Below are 15,665 nucleotides of genomic sequence, written 5' to 3'. Positions count from 1 at the left end.
GGCAGAAGAACAATTAGTTTTACAAACCATTAGAACAAAGAAATAAGAAAACTTATTAAATATTTTCTGGAGGAGTTGCACAATACATGTATACAATAAATGAACAGTAGTGACCTCGAACACGTAGGCCTACAATGTGAGTACGAAGAAAATGGAAGAAAATTCACTAATTGGAAATAAATGACAGAAAATAGATATTAGGAAATTTAAGAAGTTAGAAACATTAATAACAGGTAAAAATAACGATATGTAAAAGAATGATTTTGAACCGGTGAATGATATTAAAAGAGAATAATTTTGAATCGATGAATGATATTAAAAGAGAACTATTGCTTACGATAAATTATGATCTAAACCGTTCCAGAGGAAGATTTTGGGGATACAATTTGTGAAAATAATAATAATAACAATAATAATAATAATAATAATAATAATAATAATAATAATAATAATAATAATAATAATAATAACAATAGTATGGGAAATTTGATATAGACTAATTCAAACACTGTCTTATCCGGTATATTCTAAATGTGAAAGTTTGAGGGACGGTCTCATTTCCAATACTTGTTCCGTGTATACAGCAATGGTCAGATTTGTAGTGGTTAATATGGTGATGATAGTTTTGTAAAATACGTAATTTCTGCTATGTTATTTAATTCTATTAATCGATAAAAAAAGTTCTAAATAGAGATTTAAGAGTAAAAGTTTATTATACACTGTTTTTTATTACATTCATTACAATAGTAAACTAATTACAGGTACAAAATATTTACCACACTTTTATTCATAAAGTTATTGGAAGTGCAATCGATAAGAATTATGTCCATATGAGAGCATGTGTCATGAACGATATAGATAGAGTCCATGTAGATATTCTTAATTCAAAAGTTCCTCTAACAGTGTGGATAAAGTTTCTTCACTAGTAGACAATTTTCTAGTCTACTCCTTCCGAATCGGAAAGCGTTGGCGTGTTCTGCAGGTAAATAGCGTTCTTTCTTAATTTTCATAACATTTGATTTCGAGGCTCTGTTCTTCTTCATTCGTCATCCCATTATTCATCTTTGATAACAGTAATTTCTATTGGTTTTCTACATATCCATATTTATTCAGCTCTAAAACATGAAAGATTAGTTATTTTGATTAGTAAATAGATATTTAATTATTTTTTCTGATTGATATAATTTCACATCTTAATGGATCATACTTATATATACACCAGTATACAAAAGTAAGGACGGGATCGATAAAGTGATATAAAATGTTGTGTAGTTGGTAGAAATGAATAAAAGCCCAGTAACATGATAAGAAAGGTATCTTACATTTTCATACGGAGAAAGACATTGCATAATGGAACATCAGCACGATCGTGACGCCGAATGTGTCTTCTTCTTGAACAGAAACCAGTTGAATGAAAGGAATGAGAGAGTGTCTGTCAGTCAGAGAGGTGCTGAAATGTATTTTGTGGAGTACTCACAACAACATGACTTAGAGGCAACATTTGGATGACTTCCTAAAGGACAAAGTAATGGGTAAATTGTAAGAAGGACGAAAATGAAATGAAATGAAATCTGTGAGTTTTACGTCCCACGGTTATGCCGGTTAGGCTAAAGGAGACGGTGATGATGAATAATGAATGAAATGGTGGAATGAAGAAAGTGGGAGGAAACGGAAGAACCCCGAGAAAACCCACGCACACAGTGTTTGTCCACCACAAAGTTCACTTGGCGGGGGCTGGGATCGAACCTGAGACCCCAAGCACCAGAGGGTAAGAAGGACGAAGTGAGACAAGCTTGGCTCAGAAGTTGAGTGTTACCCACAGCACTGTTTCACGTATATGGACAGCAATTCGGGAATACATTGGAAAAAGAGATAATGTTTAACTTCGATCAATCACAGCAGCAGATGACAGCTACATTGTGCGACAGAAGAGAAGGGACTTAACGTCATGCGTGGATTCAACGGTAAACAATTTTAACATGACAGCAAGGCGCCCAATCTCACCCTCCACAATAGTACATTAACTAGTACGAGTAATCTTTTTGCCCGACAGCTATTATATTGCATTCCGTAGACAATTACACATTGATAACACTTTACAGTGTTGCGAAGAACGTAAAGACGAGATTGAGGATGAGTAAGGTCGTGTTTATTGTCAGGTGAGAGCAGATTCAGGCTGAGTAGTTTCTCTGAAGGTGCACTCATCTGGTGAGAGGTAGGAAAACGTAATGAACTAGAAATATTGCCGAAGATGATCATTTTGGTGATCAAGTGATCCTCTGTGGAGAGGCATATGTTACATAAGCATATCAAGCTTCAATTTCTGAACGTGGCACATTTGCTAATCAACGTTATTGTTACACTGTACTTATTCTTCACGTGCATTATTTCAGAAGTAAAGTAGGTCCCAACTTCGTCTTGATGGATGATAATAAAAGACCCCATTGAACAGCGTAAGTGGCAGAGTTCTTACAGTAAAACGTACAGATATTTGGCAAATGCACTGGCCTTTCGTATCCATGACCTGAATTCAATTAGGCTTGTGTGGAATGCTATGGGACGAAGTCCAGGTGCGCCAATGATCATCCATCAGTTGTCCACACTATTGGTGAGCAAATGGAACTCCGTATCACAAGCTACTACCAACTTTCTGACCAGCATGAGAACACGTTGTTAAGCATGCAAGACCATTTCACTTCTCTTGTGATGTCAGAAGGTCCATCAACAGTCGCAGTGCCTTCAGTGTAAATTATTGTTACTGTGTTAAAGTAGCATCGTTGTTCTTCAATCACGTTTTTTTTTTATTTTTTGTGGTTTCTTGTATCATCAATCAATGGCACTTGCAAGTGAGATAGCAAGCGAAACTGATTTCGTCTTTAAATTTTGCAGAACAGTGTATATCAAATATCCTTAAAGTAATAAGTTATTCATTTGTTACTGGTATAAGTGTTGTTGTGTAAGAAATTTATGTCAAACACAGAAATGGAAGATAAATTACCAAATCAAATTATATTTATTAAGTGGACATTAATAATTAAATACTCAATCTAAGGTACGCTGGTGCTAGGAGATAGTTCGTACTTACTTTCACTTGCAGGTTCCTGTTACTCTGGACATGAAAGTCTTGTACTGCTGGACGGGTCAACTTCAAGTATGGACTCTGCCTGTCCTGTAAACTCCCTATACCTATCCAGCGTCTATTCATGCATTTCTGTGTCATCCCCATTGTATTTGTGAATTATTACGCTATATAACATATTCGCGAACTCTATATACTCGACTCCGCTTACGTTTTCATATTTAGCACGTTGCAACTTTACCTCTAACAGTTTGACAACATTCATGGGATTAATTCAGCTCATGATAGCGATATACCCTTTTTACACTCCAACTCACAACCGAACATTCCAAAAAGAAAAGGCAAGGCCTGCTACTGAAGCTATACTATTCACACAATTTCAGTAAGTACTTGTTCATGCAAGTACAACATGCACTAGCAGACAACAGCTGTGTTTTGCACTGAAATGACTAATACCACTGCTTTTGGGATAGGTGTTTTGTAATCTAAGCACATTTGCGTGCAGTTCTGAGCGTTCGAGGTCACTCTCATCCCTTGTTAGTTCATTAGATTTTTCATTTCAAATCCTTGCGCTCAAGCAAGGTGGAGTAGAAATTCAAAAAGCCAAAAGTACTTAAAGTGAGTACTAGAACTGTTTATTGTGGAGCATGACCAAATTCAGGATGTCCTGCGGAACTCCAATTGTTTTTTTTAAATATACATTTCGCCAAAAGAAAAAGAAGAAGAAGAAAATAAGAACTGTACCAGACATCCAAACATCTTAATCCTGCCCTCGGCCAAGTTCTTCGAGGGGATCCCAATTGTTGTTTTCTCAGAAATCTGAAAGCATTTTAGGAGCAGGGAGGAATTAGACACATGAACCTGAGGATTCGTATTTGAATTCCCAGCAGTTGTCGAACAATAAGAGAGGAACGAAGAATAGGAAGGACCAGTGGCGTATTTAAGCGGGGGATTCCGGACATAAGCCCTCACCGAAACTTCGTTTACTATTTTAAAGTAATTTAAATATCTTGCAGAATGTTCACATTTCCAGGAATAAAGTTAGCAAACTCCCTGAAACAAAATCGTAAATACGCCACTGGGAAGGACCCAGAAGACTACATTGAAATTCTCACAAATGGAAGACTTTCTCTTAAGCCCGAAAAGTCACTTCATTAAGGGTGTCCATATCAAGTCGGAATTGGCTCTGAACTGAATCATCTGATGTGTAGGTTTTATTTTATTTTATTTTATTTATTTTTTTTGAAAAACAAAAAGTGATAACTAGAATAGAATGACCACAGTCTGAACACGTTGTATAGACTAATGTCTCAAAGTCTTAGTATAAAGTTTGGACTAATGTCTCAAACAATTCTGTAAAATGAAAACCATTTCAACATTATTCTTGGTTTCTGATCGATTTTAAATTGGTTAAATAAAAACAGCCAACTGTGGCCGTTGGCAAGCGTCATATATAAGAATGGAAGAGATCGTTGAAGAGAGGATATTTCTTGCAATCTTCTCAAGATATTTCTTGAGGTAGATGTTGCTGGATCGGTCCAAGAGAATCTAAATCTTTCTGGAATTATTCTCTTCTCAGTCGAAATAGCGACTGAGTACTAAGCAGTGCCCGAAGAAATGCAAATATAGTTGCCAATTTCCCGAATTCGAATCCTCAGATGCGCGTCTTGTCTCAAGATGGAGAGAAATTAGGAATATTGAGGTTGACTCGGTGAGTTCTGGTTTACCTGACTGAATTTTATACCACACAACAAGAAGGTTGTGAATGTAGTTGCTGAAGCATTTTTTCTCTTTGCATAAGAACCGCGTTTCGTTTCAACAATAAGAGAGACAAAATGTTCGAGACTCAGTTGACGCCTTATAGAGGGAGGTGAGCATAACCGTAGATGAATGATAGTGTTTTATGTCCTGTTTTATTAATACGTTAATGATTCTTTTCATAGGGAAGGGCTATTTTGTCTTTTACTTTCCTCCCCCCCCCCTACAAGGATGAATTTTTGAAAAGAATGAATAAAGACTTATAGCAATATTAATTCTGGGTATTCTGTCTCCTTTTTAAAATCTCCCTCAATTGGATTCTGTACCGTGTGAACACTATTTTGTATGAATTTAGCATCATTTAACAACGTTAGTATATATAGAAAAACAGTTTGGGGGATCGTGCTTTTATTATTTCTTGATCATACATGCTAATTAATTTGGAGAGTTCTACAGATTTCTTACGAGCGATATTATTCTGTGGACTCAGATTCTATTCCCAGATTTCGTTACTATTTTCTGATAAGGAAGAAATAAATGATTGAGTACCAACTGAAGGATGGCAGTCTCAATAATCCTAATTACACTTTGGAAAAAGTTCTGCCTAAATTAATTTAATTGACATAATTGGCATTATTGTATTCAAAGTTAGATTTGAAGTAACTTACTACAAATCTACAGAAAATTACTAATTACTTAATTTGAATATTTACAAATTACAATAATTTCCGAATTATAATTTTGGTGTGCTACAGGTCGCTATTGAGTATAAGGATGTTTGGATGTAACTAATTAATCTTGTCTACATCTTTATACAGTACATTTTTACACTATACATATCAAAGAAACGTAACATATCTTTCGCTTTTCTATGACATGAAAATGCTTCTATTTGAAATAAAATTACATCATTTGTTACAAGTATATCCAGCAATATGGGTTACAAGTTGTTAGTGTTAATACTATAAAACATTTTCCAAATACTTGATACTACAAGATTACAAAGTAAATACTTAATTTGAAATTACTATAACTCTTGCCACTTTCTGGTAGAGACCTGCACGGGCCGGGCCAGGCCCGAGACCCGAAGCCCGGCCCGGCCCGCGGGCCGGGCTTGGGCGGGCCAACTCTGCTATTTCTTTGGGCCGGGCCGGGCTTGGGCGGGCCGACACTGTTATTTCTTTGGGCCGGGCCGGGCTTGGGATGGCCGACACTGATTTCTCTTCAGGTCTGGCCGGGCTGGGGCTGATCAATTGCAATTCCTTAACAATTATTGACTTTCGTTAAACGATAATTGGAATAAAGCCAAACGTTGAAGAAGTAAGTCGTGAAAAATGTTACAAAGAATGCAATAGCTATTTACAGTTTGTGTTGCTTAGCGGCTTCACTTTCACTATACAGGATTGCAGGCATTATGCGGTAAATTAAGCTCTGACCTTGACCTTCACTGAACTCAAAATATAACAAGAAGGGTTGGGAATATTTCGCCTGTGGTCAAACAATATTGCCATCTTCACTTTATGCTAAAAATGAATTAACTTAAATTTTTGTTACTGGGAATGGAGTTTTTGTTCTCTCGATGACAGGCAAAGTTCTAGGAGGCAATGGTACCATTCGGGAGGCAAGCGTCAGGTTGTGAACCAGAAGTTGGAAAATATTTCTGAGGGTTACGTCAAATTTAGTACTAAATTTTGAGAAAGATTGGGGCTCGAGCTAATTTTTTAAAAAAATTATCGGGCCGGGCTAGGGCCAAGAATTTTAAAAAGTTATCGGGCCGGGCCGGGTTCGGGCCGAAAATCTCCAAACCGTTTTGGGCCGGGCCTAGGTACGTTCGGGCTGGATTGGGCTCGGGCCGAAAAATTTGGCCCGTGCAGGTCTCTACTTTCTGGTGATGATTCTATTATTTCTGTTTATACCATTCTCACTCCGCAATTGAGGAGTTTGATGCAATAAGACCTTAAGTCTGAAACATGCAGTTGGAGAAAAACGATGTTGAAAATTTTAGTAGTTTTATTTTCTTACATAAAACAATGTAATATGCAGCATTTTATTCAGATATTGAATTGAAATGTTACCAGGAGGCTAAACAAGCATGTCAAAAGTCATAAATGCGTTTGAAGCAAAAAAAAAAAAAAAAAAAAAAAAAAAAAAAGGGCGCAAACTAGCTTACGCCCTTATTACATCAAACTCCTCAATTCTGTTTTAGGACTTAGTTAATTTACCTCTGAATAAAGGCTCGTATTCCTCCATTGTTGCAATCCAGGATGAGTTTTCTAATGGCGGTTTCAATCCACCTAAGTCCTCAGGGAGAATTTCGCGGGGAACATGAGCATGAAGGGATGCAAAATTATGTCCATGGAAATGAATCTAGAGAAATAATAAATAAAAATCTATATATTAAAATGCTAGGTTTATATGTTTGTACTCAAGAAGAGTTTATATGTTTGTAGGCAATTATTTTGACAATGATATATCGGAAACAGTAAGCTCTAGAAAAATGCCGCTTTTACTTATGGATTGCAAATTTTGTGTAGATTGTTCAGTTCTAATTTAATATTTAAAAATGGCCGTTATTTCTTTGTTACATTTTTAGGGACACACTGAAAGCGTTGAAATTTTAAAAACTAAAGCATCATATCCTACGAGTTATATATCCCAACACCACAAATTTGTATACGGAGTTAGTACATCGCTCCGGCGTTTGTTTTATGGCCAAACAGTAATGAAAAACAAAAGATAAAAATTTCTCCAATCTAAGATGAATCTTTATTGTTTGGAGCCTTTTGCCTAATGAGCACCATATAGCATTACCCAATGAAATTATAATTAATTGGCATCAATGCCCAATGACATTATAATTAATTGTGTGTGTAATGTATTTGCTTATTATATACTGCATGCAAGAAGAAAGAAAACACTGATCATACATGAATTGGAAATTCCAACCGGAAGTAAACTCAAATCTTGCAAACGGTACGGGATATTGAAAAAATAATAATAAAAAAAAATCTCCCCTTTATGATATCCCTTGCCGATTTTCATCAAGACGTCCTTCACTTGTGTCTGTAAAGGGACATGTACAGATGTGAGGAATGACAAGAAAATTTATGCTCATATGTGAATGATGCACTATGTAGAGAGAGCAGATTCAGCTAGTATTTCATCAACATGATGAGTTTTTCATTTTTATGCTTTCTTTAATTGGTGTTATTAATTTCATTATCTGATATTTTGTTTGCTGTGGTATCAACTAAGTACCGAACTTTCATAAACATAAAGAACTTCTAAAGAAAGAGCTTATTAAAAGTGAAAGAAATTGTACGGTTGCTTAAGGCCACAAGAGGAGATAGCAAACACAGATTACATTGCTAATAGCGCAAAATTTGATTGTCATTTTGCGTGATAGAGATTCCCCGTCATCGTAATATCTTCTATCAAATACATATGTGTAAAGTTTTTTAAACAAAATTAAAAACTTCTTCCAATCAATGAAATTTCTCCCAACCATGTCATCCATCACAACTTCCTTTCATTTCCGCCATTCCCCATTCCCGTTCCTCTTGGGTCCGAATATTCGTCTCAGGATCTTGTTCTCAAATACTGTCAGTCTATGTTCTTCCCTCAGAGTAAGCGACCATGTTTCGCAACCATACAGAACAACAGGCATGATTATAGTTTTGTATATTTTAAGCTTCAAATTTCTCGACAGAATTCGCGACGACAAGAGATTTTGAACCGAATAGTAACACGAATTCCCTGCTTTTAGTCGATATTTAATTTCTTCCTGAATATGGTATTGATCCTAGATTGTAAACTATCCACTTTATCAAAAGTATTATTTGATATTTTAACGCATCTACAATTTGCCGTATTACGGTCCCGACGCACTATTTAGTTTTCTCTGCATTTACATCTAAACCCATGTCCCTGCAAGCGTTTAATAAGATCTCTGCATTTCTTTCTATTGTTCTCCTATCATCCCCTATTAAATTTACATCATCAGCATATGCCATAACCTGGTGAATACCGTTCAACTCTAGGCCCTGGTTGCTATCTTTGATTTTCCTTATAGTGTATTCCAGAACAAAGCTAAATAATAATGGCGACAATGCATCTCCTTGTTTCAGGCCGTTTTCGACGTGAAAGCTCATGGACAAAAATTTTCCTACCCGGACTTTACTTTGGGATTTATTTAAACATATCTTAATTAATCTAATTAGCTTTCTCGGTATTCCAAGTTCTGTAAGAACGTTGTATAATGTTTCTCTCCTAACCGAGTCGTACGCCTTTCTAAAATCAATAAATAGTTGATGTACCGGGGTATTGTATTTCCACTTTTTTTTTTTTCGAATATTTGGCGAATGGTAAATATTTGGTCGATAGTTGATCGATTTCGTCTAAACCTGCACTGCTAATCTCCAATAATTTCATCTACGTAGGGGGTCAATCTTGCTAATAGAATATTTGAAAGGATTTTATACGATGTTAACAGAAGAGAAATGCCTCGATAATTATTACAGCCAGTTTTGTCGCCTTTCTTGTGGATTGGAACAATGATTGATTCTTTCCACTCTTGTGGCAATTCTTCCTTGTTCCAGATAAGGAGAATGAGTTTGTGTATCTTGTTCCACAATTTTTCGCAGAATTTCATAATTGATTAATTATGTTCACTACTCGCGATTGAACATGGATTTGTTTCATCCCCGATGTAACATTTCTTAATCAAGATAAAAGGCGTTCAATTTGAGTGCCACTTTTAATTTGCTAAATAGGCTATACGCACAAAAGAATGAAGAAGTGACATTTTCTTAATATTGGAATGAAAAGAACAGATGTTTTGGTTAACAATGAAAGATGATGTCAGATAAGTGGCTCCCACTGGAATTGCGGCAACAGTCTTTCGTTAAAATTTTCAATGACATTTGCGCTTAAGAGCACGTCAATTGCTACGGTAGCAGTGATAATGTCCTTAATTTCCTAAATTGTTTTGTGGGTTATTGGCATATACTCATTCTTTCTTATAACCATACAGAAAAAAATAAAGGCTTCATTACATAAATAGCCAATTGATGTCCCTCGTGCATGAAAATATGAGGTCCTGACACTTTCACATAAAAGAAATATTGTTGCGGCGCAGTGTGACAAATGGCACCATAGAAACATCCATTGCATCCAAAGAATTCTACAAAACTTGTGTAATCATCCCTTGATATCGAGGTCCATTGGCAGTAGCACAACCTTAAAAGAAATATGGACAAATTACACCATCTGCTCAAGACCCACATCACACTGTTACTTTTTGTGGATGCATTGTTTTTTTTAAATAGAGTTCGTGCTTTTTTATACCCTTATCCGGCAGTTTTGTTTATTCAGATATCCCTTAAGGTAGAAATGAACTTCGTCAGTGAAGATGAGCTCCTTCATGGCTAAGCAGGCGCCTTGGGCATGGGAGACCCGGGTTCGATTCCCGGTGTAAGTTCACGTGGTTCCGATTCCACGTTAATCAGTAGGTTCCGTCTCATATACATTTGCTGCTGAAAGGGAAGGATGTCATTCATCTTTGTCCTCTTTTGGCACCACGGACCAATTCATGAATCCAGGACATATTGTGTTTTTTTTTTTTTTATTTTGAACTCTTGGGTTATCTGTATTTTGGACGCCTTTATATTCAAATCTTTGTGAAAATGTTGAATAATATTATTTATTTATTTATTGTAAGTTTAATTGCTGTGAACAGTAACGAATTGATATGTTTGATTTCTCTTGAACCCTCGCACGCAAGACTCTGATATTTTCCTGGAAGCGACCACAAGGGCAGTTGTAGTAGACTTTTACGACCAAATTCTATACAGCTTTCCACACATTCGTAATACTGCTTCATTATAAAGACAGATTGTTCAATGGTGTAGTGTTGCATTTTCACTCACCGTAAGGCCCTCCTCCTAATTCTCAAAAGTTCTTGCTGATTCTACTACAAAAAGAGAAGAATAGATACAATTATAAGTAGCACTGAAATTTGAACCCCTTTACCAAGACTTGAATATTTCAAGCATAATTTCATATATATTCGTTTTCACATACTGAAATATAGGGTCTAATACCGACTTTTGAACACAAACTAACGACAAAATGTTGTTTGGGCTTAGCGGCATCTTTTCTTATTCTGAAAAGTTTTAAAGGTTCTATCGATTAAACTTTCATAACCCCCCACAGGAAAAGCATGTAGCTTATCTTTCCTGTGATTCTCATGCGTTTATACTCTGATAGACATTGTAGCTATCTTTCAGTGCAATACTTTTACAAATGGACACAAACAAGAAGAGAGAAAAAGAAAAACTATAGATTTGGTGAGATGAATAGAGAGAGAAGAGAATCCTGTTCGAACTGCATTTTGGCACGTTCTTCAAAGTATACTAAGAGTAAATGGATGCAATTAGTTAAAACGTTAGTTCCTTCTGAAATTTTGACTAAAGTTAACATAAATGAATTATAACAAATGGCACTAATTCTCAAAATGGGAAACAAAGAACTTCAATGGTATATAACGTGTCATGTTATATTCTAATTTATGATATTTAATATGAAATAAATGAATTTGTTGGATATGTAACATAAGCTAATTCTTGTAATATATTCAGTTAATTTTGTGTTATGCTTTATTTTAAGTGTCGTTATGATTCCGTTTATCGTTTATATTTTTATTTAAATCCTGCACATTCATGATTATATCTTTTCATCGCTCACTCCCGAACATCCAGTTCACAATCACCCAGTGGATCACTTCGACTTTTCTTCACCTCATCTTCAGCCAAACAGTACTCATTCGCTTAATACATCACGTCCTCTTACAAAGCCCATCACTCCAGAAGATATCAGCACAGCTATTGTACGAAAACGAAACACCGCACCTGGCACTGATAACATCTCATATCGACATATCAAGGAAAGTCCATACGCAGTATTATACATTCTTTCTCTGATCTTTACATTCATCCTCCGCACTGGCTATATACCATTACAGTGGAAGACTTCAAAGATACTGATGTTTTTCAAACCCAACAAACCCGCCGACTGTGTCTCCTCATATCGACCTAGACAATTGACTCCAGTATTCAGCAAAATCTTAGAAAAAATTCTAGTACACCATCTTCATACATATCTTTCCAGATATAATTTATTACCATCACATCAAGCAGGCTTTCGTTCAAATTTCAGTATTAATGATCAGTTATTCCGCCTTCTTAACTACATCACAAATCACTAAAATACTTCCTGGCCATCTTGTTTAACTCTCTTTGATCTTGAAAAAGCTTTTGACAAGGTTTGGCACCATGGCCTTGTATATAAACTTCTCAACTTTCGTCTTCCTCTTACTAACATCAGATTCATACATAATTTCCTGTTCTGTCGCATAGCATACGTTACCATTAATCATACCTTCTCTCATCCAATATTTCTTCACTCTGGTGTACCGTAAGGATCGTCTCTTTCTCCACTATTGTATCCTCTCTATGTAGCTAACTTTCCAACTCTGCCCGATAATATACATGTTTTCCAATACGCAGATGACACCGCCTTTTTAGTGCTGGGCAAAACCAACCATCAACTAAATACTTCTATGAAATCCGCCATAGATTCATTTGTCCAATGGTGTAAAGTGTGGCGCCTAAAGATCAACGCTCTCAAGACAGAAACTATAGTTTTTCTACACCCTAAACAGCGCACAATAGTACAGAGTAATTCCAAACTCCTTCACCTCACAGTCAGCGATACACGTCCTCCACTCAGCAAAACAGTAACATATTTAGGACTTGTCTTAGACACACATCTCACCTGGAAGGCTCATTTGCAGCACATCACCACCAAAGCTTACAATCGTCTTAATTTACTTAAACGTCTTACAGGCACTACTTGGGGTCTCAGTCCAACAACTGTACTCAATACCTATAAAGTATTTCTACGTCCGGTCATCACATATGCTCATCTAGCCTGGATTGCCGCACCCCTCTCATTCTACAATAAACTGAAGATATTGGAACGACATGCACTCCGCATTGCTTTCAGAATCAAACTACCCAGTCCGACATACGAACTTTATCAACGCATGGCTTTTCCACATATTCTTTTCCATCTTGAGTCTCTCCGTCTTAAGTACATCACTACTCGTCTTGAGGATCACCACCCACTCCTCATTGATACGATGACAGCATACATCGACTTTCCATTTCGTGCCCATACTCTCCATACACCATTGGCGTTGCTTTTTACACTCTATCACTACACTCTTCCTCCAAATCACCACCATCTCCTCTTAGCCGCAGAATGGAAGTCCGACGTCATCCCACCCTTCATTATGTCCATCATTCGCACAGTAACTCCTTTGTAACTAATCTGGGCTCCCGTTGTCTATTCATCAATGCTTGGAGCAGCCCCCAAGCGAGAAGAATAACAGCATCTGTCCACTAACATAACCCTGTATTTTGTTTGCTGTGTATCGCACTTCATCACATCATGTTCATCACTTCCATCATCACTTCATGATTGTGATCCAAAGATCACAATGTCCCTTCCAAAAGTGAGAATAATAAATATATAAATAAATAAATAAAATAGCAATTCACAATCTTCCTTCGTTGTTTCACCATTTCCTTTCTCTTTATCCTTAACCATCCACATATCAGTATTCAAATATCACATAGACCAACTCCGACTGTTCTTCCTATCAGTTCCCATACATCTACTTTCCCATAGAGGGCGTAACCCTCGCACGAGTGGCTAGCCGCGGCTAGCAAAAAAAAAAAATGATTGCGATAAGATCTTGTTTTGTCTTTTGTTCAAACTGTAATTTTAATTTTTGTTATGATGTTAATAATCATGTTTTATCTTGAATAACATTGATATTTTTTTTAGAATATATGAACTTGATCCTTCCTCATTCAAAGAACAACCATATGAATATCACAAATACATCTTTTTCAAAACCTTCTTCATTATGCCCAAGTAAATAATTATTAATTTGTAACGAACATTTAATGGACCCGAAAAGGACTTAAAATTAAATAACATTAATGAACTATAAGAGCTAGATTAAAAATAAAAAAGTTAATATGTAATATTGGGATGGATTAACATTTGGAGAAATGTTGAACTGCATAAAGCAAATAGTTTTCATAATACTTTGGAAGGAAGTCCACCATGTTATTTTATAGGGATTGATGATCTCAGCTGAAAACGTTAGACACGGTCTTAACAGCCCAATCTAATGTGGAGAAACTCATATTATGGCTATGGGTATTACATTCAACTCTACTATCGTAATACTAAATTTCAGAGTAGATTTGATTAGGATTATTATTTTGTCTGAGAGAGATTGTATGCATGTGATAATGCACAGAAAAATGTGATAATGTAATAATGTTCCTTTCTATTAGTGAATGTGTACTGCCTATCTATTCATTTACAGTGCCGTACCGAGGGGGGAGAGAGGCGACGGCCCCGGGCGCCAAAGTAAAGGGGCGCAAAATAAGGGAGAGAGAGAAAGGGAAAAGAGAGGAAAGAGTACTTGAAATATATCTGTGGGTTCATCGTCGTATACTCTCGCCTCGGGTGCTGATTTTCAATGGCATAGCACTGTTCATTTATTAGAATCCATCTGGAAAGCGAAAGACTTGTGTTTAACCAAAAGTCACACGCTTCCCCTTACAAACACACAGAAGAAAGAAAAAAAAAAGAGATTTGTGTGTCTGCCAAAATGCTTGTTGAAGAAAGTTCTCTTCACTTTCTTCATGCTTTCGAATACGTCTCAACGTTTATAGCTGTAATATTTGTAATAATGTGACACATTAATATGAACATACGTAATTTCTAATCCCTTATTCGATTTATATATGGAAACTTTTTTTTCAGGTAAGTGTTGTGTAAATGAGAAACAACAAAGTTTAACTAAGTATTTCTTGTATCAAAATGAAGCTTTTAGATTTTACTTACTCTTTCTCGAAGCTTTGTTGGCAGAAACGCATAAAATAATTTGAAGAGAAATCGTGAAAGTGCTAGTTCTCGAACCACATGAATTGCTCTAAACCTTAGAGGAAAACTATCCTGTAAATAATAAAATATATAATAAATATATAGCAAAATTAGTTTGTACACAGAAATTTCTGCAATTCACTTTTAAAACGAATGTAAGACTAAAAATAGATCCTTAGATTACTGTTGCACACTGCTAACCCATATAACAAGAAACTTGTTTTCAGTAGTCACTTTTCTTCTTTAGCGTCTGTTGATAGAAATGGTAAAATTTACTGTAATTGACATGCGATCTACATTCTTTTTAAAGAAAATAAAGTTTAAAATACGTAAAATTATTTAAAATATGTTTTGTAAGTAACAGTAAACTAATTCTGCTACTTTTTCACAAACTTCTTTGTTTATAAAGAAAATACTAACCTATTAAAATCTGTCTTTATTATTATAGAGGATTTGTTTAAGTTTATTAAGAATTATTTACACTACTAAGAACTTATTTTTCATATCACAGGTAGCAATTCTCATTCATAAAATTAACAGTGGTAATCACAGAATGCAGAAAATTTTCATGTAACATAGCGTATGATAAAAACTGCGAAGAAACACTACCGTTGATAGGCTATTAGAGTGTAGCATATCTTTCAGCACCGAGGCTATATGAGACATTAACCTACAGCTTAACGTGAGATCTCAGCCACACGAGTTCCCACCAGAAAATGCGTGCGCTAACCGCACAAAAGACAAGAAAGAAGTTCAGTTAACCAAAGCGATTCCGAAAACTAATTCCTTTTCCGTAAAACGT

At 35.9% G+C, this 15,665-nt stretch overlaps 1 protein-coding gene across 1 annotated transcript in view; it reads right to left on the bottom strand.

The window, feature by feature from the left end:
- Positions 1-688: 688 nt before the first annotated feature.
- The window catches only part of LOC145693295 (alpha-tocopherol transfer protein-like), a 171,898-nt gene continuing 156,921 nt past the window's right edge, over positions 689-15,665 (bottom strand). Inside the window, exons 6-8 of the mRNA XM_081769151.1 lie at positions 14,825-14,935; positions 7,060-7,204; positions 689-1,115 (exon numbers count right to left, since the gene is read on the bottom strand). Coding sequence (XP_081625277.1) covers positions 1,081-1,115; positions 7,060-7,204; positions 14,825-14,935 — 291 coding nt within the window. The 3' untranslated portion in view covers positions 689-1,080. The remainder of the gene's footprint in view (positions 1,116-7,059; positions 7,205-14,824; positions 14,936-15,665) is intronic.

This window comes from Thermobia domestica, chromosome 8, assembly GCF_964235325.1.
Source record: "Thermobia domestica chromosome 8, izTheDome1.hap1.1, whole genome shotgun sequence".
NCBI lineage: Eukaryota > Metazoa > Arthropoda > Insecta > Zygentoma > Lepismatidae > Thermobia > Thermobia domestica.
This window is presented reverse-complemented; position numbering and strand designations above follow the sequence as displayed.